The following is a 23,333-nucleotide window of genomic DNA, read 5'->3' as shown; positions in this document are numbered from 1 at the left end:
TCAGTGCTAGAAATCAAATAACCATGTCAAGCTCTAGCTGAATATAGATATAGGTGAGGCATGCCATCTGAGAGTTAAGGACTCATCTTTTTTACTCAAAACTGCATCTGTTCTTGTACTCAAAGACATTTCCAGGTACTTTGAAATGCTGTAATCATTTTAAATAAAATAACATTTTTTTCACAGTCTATGCAATAACTTTCTTTCAATAAATTTATTTTCTTTCTTAATTATCAAAATGTACTATTACTTTGAAAAAACAATGCTAAAAATACAGTCTTGAATGATCATACAGAATTGCCATGGTTTCAAAGTCATAAAGTCAAAAGCACAAACTGACAATGGGTCAACAATGTCAACAATGGTACAGGGCACAGTACCAGACCAAAGTCCTTTTCTTCCTATGGGTTTTTAATCTAATTAGGTAAACTCAAAAATAGCTAGTAGCAAATTTTGGAACAGAGTTCTCATCTTCTTTGCCCCTTGGCCATGATCGGTTTATAATTTTTCCCGTTCTACTGAACATTTGCAATCAGACAGTGTGAGAAACTTTACTTAATTTTCAGATTTAATGAACAGACCTAGGGACACTCTGCCATCCTGATCTCTCAAGACATGACCACTGTAAAATAAAGCTGGTATTACTATGAATGTGAACAGCACAGAGTCTAAGCATCATCTTCAGAAATCTCTCTCCTCCTTCTTCTCCTTCACAAGAAATAATCATGTCAGACAAGTAAAAAAGAGTACTTGCTATATTCTACTCTCCCAAATTCATTTCAGTTGATTGGATGGAGCACACTAGATTTGCAAACTGGAAAAATTCATCGTATGCATTCAGTACTATGAAATCATTGTATGTATAGGAGCTATAAAGCAAGACAAAAAGTGCTTTTTGATTTGAGGAAACATATTTTTAAATCCAGAATTTAATTCTCTAAGTGTCAATGTCCAAGAATTTAATTATTTTTCAGCTGGGAACACTAGCTTCTAGTTTCAGAGAAATAAATGTTAAATGAAAAATCCACACTCCAGAATGAAAGGAAACCTAAGAAAAAATATCTCAAACTATTTTTTAGATCTTTTTCCTGTTTCCCATGACTACCCACAAAAATGGAGAATCTGGTGACAATTTTACTAAGGAGAAACAGTAATGTTACTGTAAACAGTAACAGGTTTTGCACTTATCATTGGTGTCCCATAATAATGAGTCCCTTGATATGTATTACAAAAAAGTACCTGTATGTTTTCCATTCTGGATCACTGTCAGGAAGATATCCTGGACGACACTGGTATGTTGCCTCTGGAGGTACAGCATGATCATTCAGTTTGACTCCCTGCAACCTCAATAAATGAACAGTTGCCTGAAAAGACACAGAGAAATAAATTGTCTACCCAGGTTATCATTGTAAAAACAGACTATTACTTCATAATAGTGCTGTTACCTCTTCAAAAATTAAAATAAAACCAAAATGTTTTTTCAAATGCTGTACAGGCATGTACAAGTATATCAAGTACAATGGTCAGTACTTCATAAGCTTAAAATTGTCTACAGCTAATTTTACTAAATAATTACATGGAGAAAAACCCATCATTTATATATTTAAGTTTTTCAATCATGCTGGAACTTCAAGGATCCAGAAATGTAATGTCAGATGTAAAAAATTTACAGTAGAATCTCTTGTAGTGTTATCAGCACCTGCAATAAAACTATTGCTACAGTTACTTTCACACAGTATTTTGATAAGGTTGCTTCATGAAACCACTTCCTTTACTTCCTAGGAAGATAGAAAATAACTTAACTCAAAATTCCAGTGCTTCAAGATTTGTATATAAAACAAAATGAAACAAATATGAATGACACTTGTGTAATTTATTTACCTCTGCATTAATAAATCTTATTTCTGCTAGTATTCTGAGTAAATCTGCTTCAAAAGAAAAGGATTTAGCAGGCAGCAATGATTCTCCTGATGAGCTGTCACCTTGACCATCAATCATCATAGTTGCACTAGCTGTGTTCTTCTTTGTTCTTTGTGCTAAAAATAAATAAACCCATTATTATTTCCATGCAAATCATCATCTTCATTTTTAAATTTACAAATCCCTAGATAATTCTTAAATTCACATGGAATAGTTAGCAAGAAAAGATTTTTAACTATTTCAAGTAACTTTCACATTATTACGATTTATTGCACTCAAAACCTGTTCCCAAGCAGTATTGAGGCATTTCTTACCTGTGATTTTGCTGCATTTTAATTAATTTATAATCTTCAATATTTGCAGCAAAGAACTTGCTCCAGTCATAGTATGCATACTGAAATTTCAGTGTGAATAGACTCCATGGCCTCTACTTCAATTTTATTCCATAAATGGAAGTGGAGCATAGAACTGGATTATGCAGAGGCTAAAGTCTTTGTGCATTTGAATCATGGACTGGATTGACTTTCTGGTAATGCACACGTTTGTAAAGAGTAAAAACAGCATTCTTTTTCTTTAGTTAATAATGAAGAGAAAAGATTAAGATTGTTTTAATATAAACACAAAGTTTCTAATAACACTCCACTTTCTATTCATGATGGTTTTGGCACATGGTTGCCTTCAGTTTCTGGTAAGTGTACTTATTTTTTCCTTATTTTGTTTGGAAAGAAGACAAAAGACTAAACATGGCTAGTCTGAAGATACAAAACTTGTGAAAGAAAACCAGCAAACTGATGTGTTATTTTAAGTGGACCTTGAAAAAAATGTGGAATAGGTTCAATTAACTTTGGCTAGTGAAAAGAAAAAACATTTCATCTATTCTTAAATGTGAGTTTTACAAATTCCCTGACAAAGCCAACTTTTTTAAAAGCCAGTAAGCAGAGAGTGATTTGAAAGTGCTTTTCCCCAAGTTAAAAACTCTTAATGTGTGCTAGGTTTCCAGCAGACCCTCAGGGAATAAGGTACAATGTTGGATACCTCAGAGGAACCGCTCACTAATAGGAGATTAAAGGGTAAAAAATGTTAACACGAGAGCGTCATACTAAGTGACTTACAACCCATTTTTCTACAGCTCCATCAGGCATGAATGATATGGACCTAGATGACCATTCGCCTCTGTTGTTAAGACAGGTAGATGCGTTTCATAGAAGTGCTTCTCTACAGCACTGGTGAAATATTTCTAACAGCAGAGTATGGCTTCTACAAAAAAAATGTAATGTCTGATTTCTAGATTTGGAAGTAGAAAGAATATTCCATGTATGCCAACATGCAGTGCCAGAAAAGAAATTCAGGGAACGTTGGGAATGGGAGGAAAGAAAACAATATTGTCTGATTCCTTTTAATAACTTAAATAAATTATTAAAAAGTTCCTTACAACATTGAAAATTATTTTTCACTTACTTGCTTTATGCTTTGTTACCTCCCGAAACAAAATATCATCATACAAGAGGCAAAATCTACATGCTGCGCGGCAGACATCCCACACTTCCTGTTTACATGCAACTTTTGCCAAATCTGCCCAAAGTATAATTCTACCCAAGAAAAAGCATAAATAAAATTAGTTAATAAGCAGGATTAGGTTCCACAGTTCAGGACTGACAAAAATTATCATGTCAATAATGATGGCCATCAGGAAAAAAAATTACATCTAATCAAAATTAATAAATTGAAGACTTCTTGTCAGTAGCAAAGGCAACACTATTACTTTATCTACTAAAAATAATGTCTTCAGCATTCCAAGAGACAGAATTCTTCTCTTGGATTGTAGTTCTATTGAAGTTTCAAAACATGTGCGACAACCCTCATTTTCTATCTCACAAAGTAAACTAAATATTTCAAAACTAATGTTGAGAATTTAAAAATAAGTCTTGAAAACAAGTTTGGATTTAGAATCTTTTAGAAACAACTGCCGCAATTTTCAGCAGAGGAATTTTTAGTGCAGCAAAAAGGTAGACACATCCTTTTAACTAAAGAATGACAAAAGGATATATAAATAGTCAAAATTAAACCTGTCATTTTTCTACAGATTAATCTTTCTGACTCTCAGAATGAACTACTTAATTTTTTTACCAAAAAAGTTGTAGCACATCCTGTGCTTTTTAGGTACAAGGACTTAAAAAGACACTTGCAAGTATCAATTCTTCATCAAGTACAAGACTTTTCCATGCATCCCTCTGTAAGTTGGGCTCATATCAATAGAACAGGTGAGTTTAAGTGTGCATGTGAAAGAACAGGATAGAAACAGGGAAAGAATACAATTCTGCATAGCATGGAAATGTAATAGAGCTTTCCGGACAAGAAATTATACACACGCTTCAATACGTTGCCAGAGGCTGAAACATTCAACCTCTTACAAGGTACCACCCACTAAAAACCGCTGAGACAGAACCTTTCCTCTTAAAGACTTCTACAAAAGATGAAAGAGACACTTCAGGTCTGTAGCAATTACCTTTCTCTGCCATTTCCATTTCTTAAGTGTTTCAAATGTTCATCAACTTTCTCCACACTTTTAGTATGATGTTGGGCTTTGGCACAGAGGTAGCTTATTTGACTATTACTTTTACCTGAGAAAACTTGGTAAAGAAATAAAAATTAATGGTAGTTTTTATATATTAGAAATTTTAAAATCCAGAAGAACAGCAAGGAATTAGATCCATAATTCCTTGCTGAAACACTCAAAATCCAGCCCTTTTCTCATTTCTTCAAGCTTTCCCCAATCCAATCAACCAACATAAAATCATGTACTCTACCAGCAACTATTTTGGTTTTTTCCTGTATCTTGAAATACAGTTGTCCCATTCAAAACTGATCTATGCTTGTTTAGTATCCAGATATCTCAAATACACCTCTTTTCTGACAGGACGTGTAGTGTTCTAGTTAGGTTCATTCAAGAGCAAATGAACCACGTAATATGTAAAGTACACACTCTTTCTGAAAACAGAAAGTTTTTTAATGCAACTGAAATGAAAAAATAACCATATAAGTCTGATGTTCTGTCCTATGTACATTTAATATAATAAATTTGCATATGTATTTTCTTACTCCTTCAATACACGTGTTCAGCTTGGGGCAACTTAAGCCATAGAAAAAGCAAAAACTCACTGCTTGGATGACAGCCTAAGAAACAACTGAAAGTTTTCAGAACAAAATTTGATAAATATTATATCAAAAGAAGTTTTGTAATAGCTTCAATGTTGTAATAATCTTGCTCATTTTAAAGACTCCACCTGGAAGGCTAATGTGTGCTTAGATTTATTCTCAGAGGAACTTCAAAAGTAATTGTACAGTTCTCAAGTTAAAATTTAACAGCAAGATGTCCATTATTTTAATTATCTTCATTTCACAAATACAATAAATTTTATCACTTTGAATAACCTATGAAAATGTTTTCCAGCAACACATAGTTTTCACATTCTTAAAAGGACTGCAGAGTGGAATAGGTGATCTGTAAATATGACCCTGGCTTGTAAGTGATTAGTTGATCAAGTTTGAAATGGGGATATGCAAGGTGAACTTTGTGGCCTGGCTGAACAGACAGCATGAGCGAGCTGCATGGTGTTCCACAGCACACACAGGCTGCTCTGGAAGCAACAGGACTCTTTCTGTAGCATTCCCTTCCTCCAACATAATCTCTAGTGCAGGAGTACACTGGTTTTACTCAAAGTTAGTAAAATTAGTCACATACATATACTTGCTTTATTGCCAAGATAGTACAAAACAGTTAAAGCAAACTGTTGGATTGTCTGGAAAGTCTGTTCCCTACGCACTCTTCCTCAACCAGAGGCTGTATAATCACAAACTGATTTTGTTTTTCTGTTTGGGGCATGAGGAATGTGTCCATTTATGTTCCATGTTTTAGAAAGTAAATAATGAATTCACACCTAAATTTCTGTGCAAAACTAGAGCTCTCAAAGGCAAGATCTTAGAAGAGAAAGACAATTACAATATAGAAAGAATACCCAGTGTAATTAACACTGGGTATTATTGGGTGAAATTTCTGAAAACACCACTTAAAAATGACCTTCGTTAAAAACATTCAGGAATTGTACATAGTGAAAATAGAACTACTTAAAGCACAATACAGCACAACAGTAGGATTCAGAGGAATTTGGAGGGGAAATCAACAAATTTTCCAGTATCACCATACACCTTTTTTATCCCTAGTGAAAATAATAGGAAGTCTGGCACAGAATTCAGCAGAACTATCACTTCATCTGTATTGCAATATCCCCTATATGCTGTCCCTAGATGCTATATCCAGCCTTTAAGAGTGTGCAAAGAAAAGTTAGTAACTTTAAGTCACAGGCACATACTTTACCTTTAGCTTCATTTTCACTGTCAAGGACTCTTTGAAATGTGTCAGGAGCTAATGCAAGACCTGCGTTTACCAGAAGTGATCTCTTTTTCCTCATGTTATCCTTTTGTTTTCCCCTTTTGGCCTACATAAAGAAAAGAACTTGTTATAAGGTTCATTTTATATTCCAGCTAGACCTTATTTACTGAACATAACAGAATACACATCATATAACTTGCAACTACCAAAAAATACCCATAGGGATTGTGTATCTTTAGGTATCTTACACATCATTCAACAGCATGACTGTCATTGAAAGTGACTGTGGAACTTTTGTTGATATTCACATGATTACACCACAGATAATTTAATACAAAGTGCCGTTTCTGCTTCTCATGAATCTTTGGAGTATATTCCTCAGTATATAACCTGACATTATGTTACACCTTTTCAAACAAAGAACAGAATTTATTTACAACCAACAGTAACATATCCAGTTTGCAGTAACTAGGAATTGCTAAAAAATTTTATAAATCCTGGTCTGCTAAGAACTAACTAAAGTCAGAGGAGGAGGGGTTTTCTAAAGCAACATATAAACTGAGTAAGCTTGTATGGAAAAGCATTTAAACCAGGAAAACAATCAGTTGCCAGTATGATTTTTGTTAGGTGCTAAGGCAGCACAACAGAATTAGATGCAGTAACCCTTGACAGTGCCCACATTGTGACTATAGAGTATATTATTTAGTGGCAGCCACATGATATTGATTTATCTCATAGCCAGCTAGGACGTTTAGCAATTTGGACACTGTGCTTCTCATTACATGAAAGTGTTTCATGTAATGAAATCCTGAAATCCTAACTATTGGCAACAGCTATTTTTTTTTCCTGATATTTCTGCTAGTTAACAACTTCCTGCCTTTCCCAAGAAATAAGCTTTGAAAGAATTGGGAAAAAAAGTCCTTTATTATGATCTTCAGACTGTGAAGCAGCACAACCACTTCAAGGCAACAAAGCAAAGACAGTTTGCTGAAAACAAACTGATGCTGGCTCTACTAATATGCAGTTCTACTAAACAGCTGTCTCTCCCCTGCTGGAATTTAATAAGCAAGCCTATCCAGCTACAGACTTCATTCTCCATACTCACCTGTTCAATCAGCATTACCGCCTGATCCTCTAGATGCTCAGGTGACTCGTACAGCATAGCACTCAAACGAAGGCGGTTAAAACTCAGTCTTAGATGTTCTTGATACTGCCCACAGTTCAGGTGCATAGCTTTTTGCAAATGTTCCAGAGCAGCCTCTAGTCTATCCCCATCTTCTTCAATACGAGCTATTTCCATATGAACTTGACAACGCAACAAAATCAACGTGCTAAAGATTACAAATTTAAGTGTAAACTGTTAAAATAAGGCACACTAAAATTCCTAGACCTAAAACTCACCCGAAAGTGAAACTCAATAATTAAAAGTGACTGTAGTATTAAAATTTATATTCTCTTTTTAACTGACTTGTTGCTTTCATTTTCACTATCATGCCTTTTTAACTGAAATTAATAAGAAAATTTTACTGCATATTACTTTCACTGACCCTGCAGGAGAAAGCAACACATCTTGTGGACTAACTGGTCTTTACATATTTATAGAACTCTTTTTCAGTGCTGCTTAGGTGTGCAAATCAGGTGAAGAGGTTTTCAAAAATACTTAACTGACAGAGAAACTATAATGTGCTGAATAAGGACTTTTGTCAAAAGTTCACTCTCTGCTCCTAACGTTTAAGTAGATGCTAATACTCCTGAAACTCTAGCCCTGGTCATATTTGCTCAGCTCTTTTAAAGATGTGGCTCACCTCAGGCATACACGTTCACTCTAAGTACAGTCTCTACCCAGGTGCTGTAGACAGTACTCTATGAAGCCAGCATACCTTCACCAAAAACTGCACGCTCTCCAGGCTCAGGTACGCCCAGCTCCCTACCCATCACCTGCCCCGGGAAGCTGCTCATGACAGCTCAGAGCTCTACATACTACTACTGAATATTTCAGGAAGAATAACAAAAAAACAGATAAATTAAAGCAATGTTATGAAAAAGAGAGAGAAGAAAGGTTTTCAAGCCTATCAAATATCATGCCATAGAACTAATGTATGTCCACAGCAGAGCCAGCCTGACTGAGCAAGTACCACCCTTTTCCTGTGGACCAAAGCAGCCATAATTAATGCTGCAATCAAACCAAAAATTAAGACAGGCAAATTAATAGACAGAAATTACTTCATTCAGTCTCTAGAAACAGTACCACATCAGAATTGAGGCTGAGCCTGCCAGATTATTAAGAATATACACGTGATAAACCCACAAAGCCAAATCTCTCCAAAATCTCCTTGCAGTATTTCAGTAGAAAATTGCCATTACTAACATTTCAAAGTTGCCTATGCTGATCTTGAATTCTCTATATGGAAACAGAATAGCAGCACAGTAATACAATATAGTGCTTTCATGCATGTGTATATCCACTCTTTATGCAACTGAAAAAAAATTTTAAAACACTGAAACTAGATTCCTCACCTTCCTCTGCAATACATGCAGCAGAAACCACCTACTGTCCTGCTCAAACGGCAGACTGTGTCAATTGCGACTCGCTCTACTGAAAAGGATCTGATCTCTGCTCTTAACAGTCAGGCGATGCATAGGTCCACAGTTAACAATGTAACAAATAGTAATGTTTACTTCTCAATTCAAGTTAAAAATGTGAAAATATTTAGGTGCTTAAGGTTAAGTATAGCATAATAGCAAAGAGAAGAATATACCTCAAAAAAAAAAAAGTTTTATTAATACACTAAGTTTTTTAATTAAAAAGGAGTATCACCAAAGATACAAAAAATAGTATCTTGCAAGAAGAGTCTTTTTTTTTTTGACATGTAATATAGAAGCCATTATGTTTTTTCAGAAGCAATTTTTTGAATTTTATTTTTGTAATCAACAAAAGTGATGTTAACACAAGAATCTAGACCACAGTCCAATACATATACTGCAGCTTTGGAATTTTCTTACATAATTTTGATTAATTAGAGTATTTTAAAATTCCTAAAATATTTCAATATTTGTTACAGGTCATTAAATAGTGTAAGATTGTGCCTGAAAGGAACATACATTTAAATAATTAACAGGGAAATGTATGCAACATGCAGACACAGATTTATTACAAGCTAGGGGAAAGTTTTCAAAGACACCTAATATCAAAGAACTTGAGCTTTTAAATGAGTTTGATGCTTTGAGACCTTTCAAAAACTACACAGCATTGAAAATTACCTGTCAATCTCTTCAAGGACATCAGCAACTGAGATCAATGGCTTTCGCACATGTTGATGCAAATTGTGTTGTAGCAGTGATAAGCACAGATTCCACTGGGTTGCACAAACAACCTGAATCACACCAGGATCTCCCAACTGAACTGCACGTTTTAACTTAAATTCGAGATTTTTGATCAATTTCAGCTGAGCCTACATACATGAAAAATTAATTAGCACTAGTGCATTAATAAATGGAATTTCTTACATGTTACTCCAAATATTAATCTTAGGACTGTTTTCAGTAGAAAGCAGTCCCTCAGTCAGCAAACTTTGGAAACTTTTTTCTTAATAATTCCTTTTTTTTTTTTTTCTTTTCTTTTTTTTTTTCCTAACAGGCATCTGTAACTAAGGAGTATTTCTTTTAGGTGCTCCAGGCTGCTATCACATATTTCTGGCAGAAGTCTGTCAGCTACTCCCCATTCTTGTGATAAACAAAAATTGATAAATGTGAATACTTGCGAATTCAGAAGGTTTAGCCATTTTGGGTTTTTTTTTTTTTTTTTCATATTCAGCTACTGATGCAGTACAAAAGAGGAAAAAAAGAAATATTATGAATGGAATTTGACATACTGTCAATTAAACTTGGTTCTTATTAAATCCAGAAGCCAATGTTATCTACAGTAACAGACTTGTCATTTATTATGTTATTTTTAGAGGCTATGAAAGAAAAAAAAAAAAATCAGGAAAAAATCAAACAAAATCCCTCTCCAACTGCATACACTGTACACTTAAAGTTTAGAAATACCTAAATACCTTTTCACATTTTAGTATTAGTAGTGCTTCACATTATGAAGAATTCATAAGAATTAACAAGAGGGTTTTTTCCAAAAGATGAGTGGAATCTCTGAACTCCAGAATGGTAACAGCCCTAGACAGGAGTAAGTCTTTGCACTACCAATTTCCATTAAATATATTCCTGCTTCCCACTGCAGGAAATTAAGGTGACTCTAACAACCGGTCTAAACTGCTCATTATAGGTATCTCTCTGATACCATTGATAATATTGATATTTGGGTTTCTAACTTTGATGGTCTGAATTACAACTGAGCCAACCAACCACAGAAATTCAAGAAAATCCTTCCTAGTGTGACAATTTATCAGGAACAATCCACATTTCTCTGACGTAAGAATTTGTATGAGATTGACCATAACATGCAATCACAGTTGAGATGGACTCAGTGATCCCTAGTGGTCCTTTCCAACCCAAGATATTCCATGAGAAGAGGTCCTATAAAGGCAAAATATGAAAACATGCCTCAATGCTGCCATCTTTGCTCTTGGAAAGCAATATATTATGAACCTTTACGGTCAGACACAAGACTTAAGGGAGCAACACACAACTGTGGTTTATTTTTCTCCATTTCCTTCTTGGAAGTCCAATTGAAAAGAGTATGAGGGTTAAAAGAATTCCTTACCAGTATAATGTAATTAAGACACAGAGTCAAATGCAATATTCCACATTTAAAAATTAAAACTTTTACTTTTTTCTCAAAGTTAAAGAATGTACCTCAACAATTCCTTTGGTATAAGTCACAATTTCAGTGCTATCTTTCTTCATTTCATATTCACATTCCAGACATTCTATCTCAATAAGTTTCCCTTGATCCTACAAAGTATTAATATACAAAATGCTAATTTCAATAATTAAAAAGTAATACCATAAAGGTTAAACTCATGCAATTACAGTAACACAGCACTGTACTTTCCTACTGAAAATCCCACTATACTAGCCAGTTAACTGCAATGGTACAAAGGGAATAGAATTTGTTGTTTGAACTGCAGTCACTTGTTACTTACTGGAGGATGCAAAATAATATTTAAGCTGTTCATTGCCAGAATTTGCAGTAAGAAAAGCCTGATTCCTCCTATATAGGAATTTTATTTCAGTTCTAATAGAATCATAGAATCACAGAATTGTTTGGGTTGGAAGAAGCCTTAAACCCCATCCAGTTCCAACACCCTGCTATGGGCAGGAACACCTTCCACTGTCCCAATATGTCTCAAACCCAGTCCAACCTGACCTTGAACACTTCCAGGGATGGAGTAGGCACAGCATTTCCGGGCAACCTGTGCCAGGGCCTCACCGCTATCACAAGCAATAATATTTTCACAATATCTGACTTAAATCTGCCCTCTTCCATTTACTCATTAACGTTATTAAAAAGGTACATGCTTGGAATAAACAGGCGCTAGTCAAGACAGAAAGGATTCAGCTTGATGGGCAGTGAAACTTTTAAGTGAAAAATGAGGTTAGAGTATTAACAGCTTAGGAAAGAGCTGACTATTAAATCATATGAATTATATGTATGGATAATAGAAACACCTAAGTTATGCTGTATTTGGGTTAAATTGGTGTAGTAAGGAAATTTAGACAGCCTCTCCATTCCTAATTCATTATGATTATGAAAATTGATGATTATAATTATTTGACTATTATCAAATCACTCAGCACGACCCTTGGTAACTGAACATCCCCATGACTGGAAAAGAGATCGTGAAAAACTTAGTGACAAATACAGACCGAGATGGAATTCATGACTGAGAAATTTGCCAGTACTTGGCAAAAGATAAGGAACTGAAATTTTGACATAGATCTCCTTTACTCTACTATAACAAGAAATCACTGTCAAATGATGCTGGGCAATCAGAAGATGGTCACTTAAAAACACATTAACTCCAATGGAGAATGTGGAAATAGAAACCAAGTTTCTCTATTGCTGCCACACACAGATATTTCCCACTACTGTCTACACAAATACTTAGACTAAATCCTTGTAAATTTTTGATCTAGGGGATTTAAGCACATCTTCCAGCAGAATGCTATGGATTTGTATATGATTTTAGACTTTCAGGAAATGTTCAGAATAATGTCCCTGAATCAGACACCTGGAATTAAAAAAAACAATTCTGTGAGGATAAGTTAAATTTTATGAGTAACTCTAAGTGGGAAAGTTATAATAGAAATTGGAATTTAACTTCTATCAAACTCTTGCACAGGTAACATTTTAAAAACATAGCAAAAATTTACAGTTAATATTTATTTGACAAAATAAACTGCACTGCTAATCACCCTAGTGCACCCACAGCCTACTTTCTGACCTTGCATCTACTTCTCTAGGTTAGGAATAGATCAAGTATCACAATAATTATTTATATCATTGAATATATAAACAATATATAGATGGACAGAATACTGCAGAACCACTAGTACTATTTTTAAATTGTAAACACAAAAAGGGTGTGGGAGCATGGGGGTGTGTGTAAAAAAATTCCAAACCCACATAATTAAAACTTACAGTAATTGGAGCGCTCTTCAAATCAAGTATACAATGAGCTGCAAGCTCAGTGCAGTTTACTTTCAGAGAAAAATGAGCTAATTCCAGAATCAAAGGAATCCTTCAAAAATACAAAAAGAAAAAAAAAAAAACCAAACAAAAAAACCTTTCAGAGATTTTGATATTGCTCTTCCATGGAATTTAAAAAACACTCTTTGAAAGTAACTGTGCAATGTGTCTGAAAACCTTAAAGTCATATGACCATTAGAGGAATTATTATTATAATGTTAAATATTATTGTAACTATCATTATTATAATTATACTAGTAATGCTCACAGTTAACAAGGAAAAAATAAAGAGTTCAAAGTTGGCTACATGAAAAATGTTAATCTGTTTATGGAAAATAATTAGCATACTCCTATGCAGTCTGCACAAACAGTCCCTGAAGAAGGCAAGAAATACAGAATGAAATGTATGAAGCACACACATGGTGAAGTAAGAAACTTCAGACTGCAGAAAATTTTGGAAACACAATTCAATGAATTGGCACACAAAGCAGTTAAATCATCAGTCTGCTACCCAGGAACTAAGAACACAGAACAGAGATGGAGACTATGTTCTAACTGTTCGGACGTCTGTAAATAACCAGATGAGCATCGTGTACTGTCTGGAACAGGAGAAGTGATGAGATATCTGCATCTTGTCAAAGAGTGTTTACCTTAACAAGTAAAAATGTAGTATTACTTCCATATATAACAGCTGTAACTACTGGAATAGTGGTCAGTTTAGTCTTTCAAACTTATGCTGAAGAGCTGGGAAGAGTCCCAGGAAAAGTAAAAATTAACTACAGTCTGAAAAGTACATGTCAATTTTAAGACCTTCTAAAAATCTCCTTTTATCAACAAGAAATTATTATGGAAAGATTTAATCATGTTATACAAACTGTATAACATGATTATATGATATATATATATATATATATATATATATATATATAATATATATGATAACTGCATAACATATTATATGACAAGATTTAATCATGTTATACAAGCTGTATGGAAAAAGATATTTAATCTTGGGTTCTTTCATAAAGCTTAATAGGATTTTGTCCTTTTTTAAGATGACCTGTGTGTTAACACAACACAAACAACTAAGAGTTCAATCTCTGCAAGGTCATCAGGAATTTTGACAGACTTCAATGGAAGAAGGATCAGCTTCATCATCAATTTCCAGAGGACTATGACAAATAAAACTCACTTCACACTGAGAACAGATGCTGGAGGTACATCATATTGTTTCAAAAGCACATATAAAGAATTCAGATTTGCGGTGGCATCACTTGGAAATACATTTGTGTCCCACTGCCTGCAACATATGAGGAGATGGGTCATAATTTTTCGTGAGAAATGTTATTGCATTAAAAATTTGAAATAACTCTCCTAACTTCAGAATGGATGGCTCTTATTCCACGGTATCAGTGGGCTACCTGGATATTGAAATAGCAAGAAAAAAAAAATCAATAAAATCTAACTTCAGAATGTGAATTAATATTTCGGACACTAAATTTTATTCCAGAATCAAAAAAAAAGTTGTGCAAGACTCCTTTCTCATAATGTCAGTATAAATTAATCCACTGCTACTAAGAAAAGAATCAATATTTTTAAAATGGGGAAATCTTGAGACACTGAAAAAATTACATGAGATTTTGCTATGAAGTCTAGTTTTCAAATTTTTCTTATACCTTTAAAAATTAAAGAATTTAAAAAGCATTATGCTCCATGATTTGTACATTGTATTTTAGGTGATTTCCCCACTTCATCTTTACTTTCTTGTACACAGCATGGGGATGGAACTGGAGTCCATTTGATATGAAAATGTCTTTCAGACTCCTAAATTCTTTCTCCTGGCAATATCTGTACAACACACTAATCCCTACATTCCCAAAGAACTAGCTCACTTTTTTGATAAGGCTGTTTAGACAGACCTGACTGTTACTACCCAAACTGTCATCATGATTTTCCTTTTGAGGAATTAAACTCTCCAGCTCACTTTTTTCTACAAGCATATGGGATCCCTGAACCTGATCCTACCTCGGTAATATGCAGCATCAAAGTGAAAGTGAAAGGATACATTTTCATACTTACAACTTTAACATCTGCATTTTATAAATAACTGAAAGACAGATGGAATTTTGTATCTCCTTCTCTACCTGGGAAATATCCATTAGTTTGTGATACACCTATGAAATAACAATTAAATTATTATTTGATTAAATTAGCAAAGGACCAACACTCACCAGGGCTAAAATAAAGCAGGTATGTTGACTGTTTTCATGGACTTTGAAGGCAATGTGGCTACTACAATAATCTATGTTGTTCTGCATAGATAATAGAAAGATCACCCACTAGAGCTATACTGACCTTCCAAGAGTCAGGATCAGAACTATTAGCAGAAATATAAATGTGGAACTACCTTCTGAGTTAGAATCCTAATTAATGCATTTTTTAACACCATGTGGTAGAACTCATTCTGAAATAATTTCATCATTGCTGAGACAATTAAATTTCATCTGTACCTATAGATTACAGGCAGGGGGGAAATATTATTAAGACATTACAGTAAACTGCAGTTACTTCAATTTAGCTGTAGAGTTATGCATTAATAGTGTGCAGATAATTTCTTTTGACTTTCACACTGACTGCCCACACCTATCAAAACTGATTACTTAAGCTGTACTGGAACACTAAGTTTTGCAGGACTCCAGTATGCTGCTACTAAAGCACTCAGTAGCTTGGACCATACTTGTGTAGCCCAAGCACAGTTTTAGAACTACTTCATTCTTCTCTTTAAGGACATTGTCAAAAGACTCTGCTCAATAATTCTTGTCAAAATACAAAAGCAATTTCAAGCTTGCCCCAGGGTGATTGCTTCATTATTATCACACCTCTAGAGTGCTGCATATTGATTCTCTTAATTCAAATGTTAGAGAAATTTGTAATAAAAACATACACTTTCGGAATGCAGTGATTGGGGGGTAGACAGAAAAAGACAACAGACAGTGTAGTAGAATGAAAGAAAATATGCTTGCACACAACTTCAGAGTTTTATTTGCCTCTTTCTGCTTTTGCCACATTTGTCTTCACCCTCTTATTTCCTAAATTAAGGGCATGCAAGAAATGTGAACCATTGTCATATCCTCCAATTTTCAGAATTATTTAAAGGGTTCAAGCTGAATCACTGAAGCTGAATCAGCATGGGAAATACTAAACAGATACTAAATATGCCCTCAGTGCCATAAGTCAGGTTAAATTGCTCTCACTACACCTTCTCTTTCAATAGTAATTAATCCCAAACAGAATTTTTAGGGTTAGCCACAGTTATCCCCATTATATTATGATGTGTCAAAAGAACAAGGAGCAGCAGGGAGCTCTTTAGTTTATAGTATCAAAAATATACAAGTCATGCAAATCTTAGCATATCTACTCAATTGTTTAGTAGACCACAAAAATTTAAACAAAGAAAACATCTTATATAACAATTATAACTATGATCTTATGAAATGTAGAGAGAGCTCCTGTCTTAATGGGAATTTAAAATATTTTTCATCATTACCATTAAAGAAAATATTTGAGAGTATTTATCTGGAACCTTTTCCTTAATAAAGACTGCTGCAGTAGATGAAAACTCTTTCGCTTCTTTCAGTTTCGAAGCATCGAGGAAGCACTCAAGTAAATTTCTGCAGATCAAATAAATGTTTGTATTAAATATTTATTAACACTTTACAAAATAATCCTTAGTTATATTTTTTAACACTCTTTGTATTCAAGATACCACTTCTAAATGCAGTACAAGCAATTAGTGCTATAAAGCATTGACTCAGCGCAGAAGAGACCCTCCAATTTCGACATTTTTGCTTCTTCCAGATATATACACATATTTAGTGCAGATCACAAAAAGAATCTTGGAAAATTTGGAGGTTTTTTGTGAAAACTTTTCTCAACAAGATACCTGGAATTAAAGAGATTAATTATTTAAAAGTGTATGAGAAAAACATTTCTGTGAGATGTATTCTGAGATTCTCCCTTAACTACTGGAAAGGCTAGTATGTAAAAGCCATTTAGCAAAAGAAAACTATTCACACTGGGAACAGCAATATATTTACTGGATTTTCTATACTTTATCTGATTTGACTGAAAAAGAGCCTGTGACTCCACAATATAAATGAACAACAACAATAATCATAATGTAAAAAATTTTATTAATAAATATAACTTATAAAAAAGACAACCATTATTTTTATAAAACAAACACATTGTGTGCATTTGTTTGTTTTCATCAACACCCCAGCAAGAGTTTGATACCAGGAAACTGCATGCATGGTATTACAGACAGTTCTTAGCACACCCCCCAGAATGTTTTGTTACTTCCCTCCAGTTTCAGTTTATAAAGAAAATGCTACATAGCAACAAAACACAGTAAGCGACCACAGAAACAGAAAAGTTCACAAAGAGAAAGGGAAAAAACTATGGTAAGAGTGCAAGAGGAACTGGAATCAGTCTGTTGATTAGGGGATCAAAACATCTCTGCCAAAAGGTTGTGGTATCTTGAAAAATTACATAGACACTCCTCCTTTTGCACATAAAAATGGCGGGTTTTTTTCAGTACAGTTATCTCAAGGTTTATGCTCCAACTTTGCTCAGGAAATGCGAGAATGGTAATACATTGATATTTATACATCATTTATTTCCAATTGCTATCAATGACTCAAACACTACATCCAAAATTACTGTGAACTTCAGATCCGATCTAGGGCACTGCTGTCTCTGTCACTAAAACTTGAAGCTTAAAGTAAATATAGAAATGAAGCACCTTTTTATGTTCAGTACATTTCTGTCTCTTTAAAAAGTAATAAATTAAGCTTTTCACAATAAATACATCTACAACACTACCAGTGAAATGTGCCTTATTAAAGGCTACCTCAGGTAGCAGTCCCAAAAGGACTACAGAATGCCCATATGAAAATACACAATTAAACTTACATCATGAGTTCTGCTCGCCATTCGTTGTCTTGCTCTTCAATTTGGTTTAATGCTGCAACAATCTGTGAAAGGCTGGGAATAAGGCAATAACGGAATCCAGGCTTAAGAAATGGCCTCACAAGTTGCCAATAAAGAACTGAGGCATTATATACCAAAAAAAAATACCTGAAAAAACAAGAATGAAAAAAAATTTAGTAGTTCATGAACTTGAATAAACATAAAATTACAGCTTGAGTACTGTAAGACACTTCTAAGAAGTTAAAAAGTGCAAGTTTGACTTTTCATTGGAGGCAATCCTGACTAAGAACTGAGAAGACAAGTACAGCACAAGAAAAATATGGTAACTCTTGTAGCTATACTCAATAATTAACCACTTAAAAATAAGCTAACATGTTGCTTTCATTCTATAGATCATAACTATAAAAGGTTAAGAAATGCTGAGATATCTAACAGCTTTAAACAGGATTTTTCATCCTGTAATGTAAGACTGCAGTATCCTTATGTTGTTACAGCACACACAACAGTAACAGAAATTACAAAATGGAAGGAGAAATCTAAAGGAAAACCTCAAACAACACAACTCCATGCTACCTAATGAAAATCAAGACAAACAATTGAAAAGACAGATCAGCAGCATTTCCTGGGATTTAGTTAATCCTGTCAGTTAATCCTGCCAGTAGGGCCTACCTTCTTTCCTGGGTTGCAAAATCTATTGCCTTCATAAAAAACAGCACAAACTTTTCAAACTCCTCCTAGAACAGAACAAAGAAAAGCTAGTGCGATTTGAATATAGATTTTATAAATCAGTAGATTCTTTTCCTATTTCAATATGAACATATTTCATAAATTTTATTTTCAGAACAATCTCAACTAAAATATACCGCCAAAATAAGTTGTTGCTATAGAAACAGAGTAACTAAAAACTGGTTGATAGCCTATTTATATGTTTTCCTGATTTTAAATTTTAAGACTGTATTTTCAACTTATTTCATTCCTGCCAAATATTAATTATCAGGACTGAAATGTTCCAATACTAGAAAGCTGCATACTTTGTAAGCTTTCAGCAAAGAAAGTTCAGAAATATCCAAGAGCAAATCCAGCAGGGAAAAAAGTTATATTCGTTTGTCCCATTAAAAATCTCGAGGAATTATTTTCTTCAAAAATGCTCCAACAGGAATTTGTCAACAGAAAATTGTGACAGGCATGCCCTTTTTATCATTGAAGGAGCTGGGAACCAGCTCTGCAGAGGAGGAACTAGGCATCCTGGTGGACACCAAGGCAGAGAACACCAGCCAGCAGCATTCCCTTGCTGCCAAGGAGGCTGACAGTGTCCAGGGATGCCTTCGGAGGAGTGCGGCCAGCAGGGTGAGGGATGTGATCTTTCCCTTCTACTCAGCACTGGGGAGGAACACTGTTCCCAGTTCTGGGCTCCTCAGCAGGAGAGAGACACGGTTGCTGTGGGGAGTCCAAGACAAAGCTGCAAAGGTCAAGAAAGAACGGAAGTATCTCTCTTGTGGGGAAAGATCTCATCAGTATGTACAAATTCCTGAAGGTAGGGTGTAAAGAAGATGGGTGCGATAGTATTGTAACGGGATTTTTGACAGTGTAAGAGAAAGATGCAGTGCAAATAGGAAGGCCAAGGTGGAGCTGGATGAGCAGGAATGGGATAACACCAGAGGAGGTCTCTACAGTACGCTAGAAAAGAGAAACTAAAATCTCCAAAAGACATGGGACTGACTTACTGGGCTCTAGGGTCCCACAAGAAGGGTACTGAGCAATAAATGGGAACTGCCTAGATGAAGAGAAAAACAGAGATGAAATATGTACTAGAGAAGTTGCACTTGGCCTTTAAGAACATAAGCATCTTAATTAAGAAGGATTCCTTAGGATGGAAATCAAAATAAGGACAAATTTGTCTTTTTTAAATGAATGGTAATTACTTAGTCACACAGCATGAGATGTTGGGCCTCTCATACTTTCATAAATTATCTAGGAACACAGCAGTGAAAAAAACTTTACAACTGATGCAAAGTGTGTCTTAAAAGACCATTACAACAAATGACATAATGAACCAAGCCAGGACTGTACAATCTGGGACCATTTTTAACTTCAAAGAGGTTAGCAAGAGCCAAGAAGAAAACAACAAATATTGACTGAGATTCACAAAACATAACAGAATAGTTTGTTAATTTAGAAACATAACTGGACATTGGTTTCAAACATGCATGAAGTTTTAAAGTGACCACTGACCAGTTATTCTGCACGTGCTCATAGAAGAAAGACAATACAGAAAATGTAACACGGAAAAGATTCTAGCTTGAAAGTTAATTCAAACACATTATTCAAAGAAACTACTAAAACTTTTCTCAGGTATATTTGTGAACACAAATAACACAAACTATGAGCTACAAAGATGGTAAAGGCTTAGTGGGGAAGCCGTATAAAGACTGGCTGAGGTCCCTTGGTTTGTTCAGCCTGGTGGAGTCTGAGAGGAGACCTCATTTCACTCTGCAGCTTCCTCCTCAGAGGCAGTGGAGGGGCAGCACCAACCTCTGCTCTCTGTGACCAGTGACAGGATCCAAGGGAACCACTGGGGCTGTGTCAGGGAAAGTTTAGGCTGGACATCAGGAAAAGGTTCTTCTCCCAGAGGACGGCTGGGCACTGAACAGGCTCTCCAGAGCAGTAGTCATGGCCTCAAGGCTAACAGAGCTCAAGGAGCATTTGAACAATTCTCTTTCAGGCACAGTGCGGGATTTTTGGGGTAGTCCTGTGCAGAGCCAGGAGTTGGACTTTGATGATCCTTGTGGGTCCCCTCCAACTCAGAATATTCTATGATTCTAAACATCTGTTAAAGCTATTTGGGGGGGGGGCTAGATATCATTTACAGATGATCAAAGCTGACAAGTGAAATACTGAAGACAGAAAACAGATCCCACTCCATTTTAAAAGCAGCAGGAGATAAAAACTACTTTTCATATATAGGGAATTGTAACACCTCAAAGCAATACACAGAAGCAGAAGTATCCTGCTGAGATGCCACCATCTCTCATCATTACAAAAAGCCACATCCAAGTACTACATGGACATGTTACTGATGAGTGCTGGAAGTACACTGCCACAGAAATGAACTGTACAACCTCTCTGAGGGCCTCTTCAGTCCTCCACTTCCCATAAGCCTATGGAATGCTTCCCAAATAAAATCAGTGATTATTTTAACAGTTACAGCTAATTTGGTCTGAATGTATCATATTTAAGTAAACAGGTAAGAGGGTGACTTAAAACAATCAACCACCTGAAAAAGTTTACAAGCATCCTTTTTTTTGTCATCTCCAAAATATTTGAAATATTAGTCTGATTCAGACAGTAAGTTTTGTTTACTCACAAATTACTTGTTAATATATTTCCTTGGATTTTTTGCACAGTCCTTGTGTATTTTAAATGACTGAGAGCAACACATAAAAACATAGGAGTAAATACCTGTAAAACCAAGCTTAATATAGAGCAATCTTCATGATTTCTTACCAAATTATCTGTAGAGCATGGAGCATGCAACTGGCCCTGGCACAAATATGCTCTGCCAAGAAACTGGTTCACAGGAAATCTTCCTCTAAAATACATCTGTAGACAATCACTGCTAATTTCCAGATATCCCAGCTAAAACCCAAAAAAAAGCATTTAAATATTTAAAAAATTGCAACAAATAATTAAGAATTGTTAGCTTTTTTAAATGCATGCCTAATTAAGGGCAACATCTAACTCCACAGCAGTATGTAAGCAACATTTCACAGGGATGCATACCAGTTCTGGTATAAGCCTATTACCATTTATTAAAGGCATAGTTTTGTCATTCCAAATGTATTTGATAAAAAAAGTTTCTTTATTTAAAAAGCTTCTCATTCAGTCATAGAATTGCTTATAGTATCCAAAAAAAGTTTCCTTTTTAAACACAATTGCTAACATAAAGACAAGATTCTTAAGAGAATACTGTTGTTGTCTTTTTCTTTTTTTTTTTTTTTTTTAAGGAGGCATGATTTGTCAGTGGTCCATCTCAATTTTCAGACCACAGACAGATTTTGACTGGATTGCAGCTTGGGGGGAAAAAAATAAAGTTTTACTACAAACTCTGTCTGCTTAAAACCCAATCACTTATGATCATAAATTGAATATTAAAAAATACTTCAAAATTAAAAAACTTGACCACATTTTATGGAAGTAATTTCAATTTGCAACAGCCTTTCATCGTTAGAATGGACCAGGGTTATGATTATTTTTATTAGGGTTCTTTTGCCTGGTACAGATGTTCACAAATATATTTTCTTCAGTCATAACCAAATTGCTTAATGCTTAGTTTTCCATAACAAGAAAAAACAGGCACGGCAGACATTTTTGTATATATTACAGTACACCTTGCTAATTTGGGTACAATTACAAAATTCACAAACCACAGAGTTTTAATGGAAAATGCATGTTTAAACTATTGCTCTCCAAAACCAGAATGGTGTAATACTTTCCTCAGGTACTTCTGAGATTTTTAAAATAGTAACTGCAGCAGCTGTAAATACAGTGCATATATACATGTTCTTATTTAATACAGATAAAAGACATAAATTATAGACCTGAAGCGCTTGTTCAGCACATAAAACATATAAATCGGTGCTGATGTTATCTGTTGAATCAAGTGCAGATTGTCCTTCACTGGCTGATCTGATTAACTCATAAGCATTCCTCAAAGCCTGAACATCTGAAATTTAAAAAGGAATAAAGAACTTTTTATTTCCAGGTGTACTGACATGATTGCATTCATATGAGCTACACGATATCCACTCTCTCCTCTGCAGAAATAAATTAAGAATGTATAAGGGAAACAATGTCACACACACGTTGTTCGAAGTTAGGCACAGTTCTAAGATGAAGCATTAACAATTCTCTTACTATTTAAAGTCACCTACGTTAGCACACTAGGAAGAGAATTTAGAAAAAAGATTAGGATCAAGCTGTTTTCCTATTTGAAGTCGGATTTTAATTTCACTTCTTTTTAAAGGCGGTCGCGCGGTGGCAGCGGCCGGCCGCCCGCTCACCTCCTGCTCTCTCTGCGGCGAGCAGCCGCTCCCTCACCGCCAGCTCCATCCCGCGGCCGGACGAGGCTTCCCCGCGAGCGGCGTGGGGCACCTCTAAGCCGCGAGCGCGAGGCTTTCCCGAAGGTCTCGAACGCTCGCCCGGGCAGCCCGGGGATGCGGCTGCCGGAGGTGCCCGCCAGACACCCGCAGGCTGCCCCTCGGCCCCTGGCGGTTCCCACAACAGGCGCGTATCCCGGCAGCGCTCCCGCAACACACGCGGACCTGCCCCCCGTCCCTCCCGCTCGAGGAGCGGGGCGAGCCGGCACGGAGCCGCCCCCGCGGCCCC

At 35.4% G+C, this 23,333-nt stretch overlaps 1 protein-coding gene across 1 annotated transcript in view; it reads right to left on the bottom strand.

The window, feature by feature from the left end:
- The window catches only part of CFAP46 (cilia and flagella associated protein 46), a 68,476-nt gene extending 45,419 nt beyond the window's left edge, over window positions 1-23,057 (bottom strand). The window contains exons 1-17 of the mRNA XM_041467351.1: window positions 23,009-23,057; window positions 22,547-22,671; window positions 21,453-21,584; window positions 18,618-18,682; window positions 17,931-18,095; window positions 16,504-16,627; window positions 15,036-15,130; window positions 14,149-14,256; window positions 12,909-13,008; window positions 11,120-11,218; window positions 9,572-9,762; window positions 7,416-7,641; window positions 6,296-6,416; window positions 4,427-4,550; window positions 3,375-3,509; window positions 1,882-2,029; window positions 1,240-1,364 (exon numbers count right to left, since the gene is read on the bottom strand). Of these exons, the coding sequence (XP_041323285.1) occupies window positions 1,240-1,364; window positions 1,882-2,029; window positions 3,375-3,509; window positions 4,427-4,550; window positions 6,296-6,416; window positions 7,416-7,641; window positions 9,572-9,762; window positions 11,120-11,218; window positions 12,909-13,008; window positions 14,149-14,256; window positions 15,036-15,130; window positions 16,504-16,627; window positions 17,931-18,095; window positions 18,618-18,682; window positions 21,453-21,584; window positions 22,547-22,671; window positions 23,009-23,057 (2,132 nt within the window). The remainder of the gene's footprint in view (window positions 1-1,239; window positions 1,365-1,881; window positions 2,030-3,374; window positions 3,510-4,426; window positions 4,551-6,295; window positions 6,417-7,415; window positions 7,642-9,571; window positions 9,763-11,119; window positions 11,219-12,908; window positions 13,009-14,148; window positions 14,257-15,035; window positions 15,131-16,503; window positions 16,628-17,930; window positions 18,096-18,617; window positions 18,683-21,452; window positions 21,585-22,546; window positions 22,672-23,008) is intronic.
- Window positions 23,058-23,333: the final 276 nt, after the last annotated feature.

Source organism: Pyrgilauda ruficollis, unplaced genomic scaffold (assembly GCF_017590135.1).
Source record: "Pyrgilauda ruficollis isolate IOZ18807 unplaced genomic scaffold, ASM1759013v1 scaffold207, whole genome shotgun sequence".
Lineage (NCBI taxonomy): Eukaryota > Metazoa > Chordata > Aves > Passeriformes > Passeridae > Pyrgilauda > Pyrgilauda ruficollis.
Note: the sequence above shows the minus strand (reverse complement) of the source record. Positions and strands in the feature narration are given on the sequence as shown.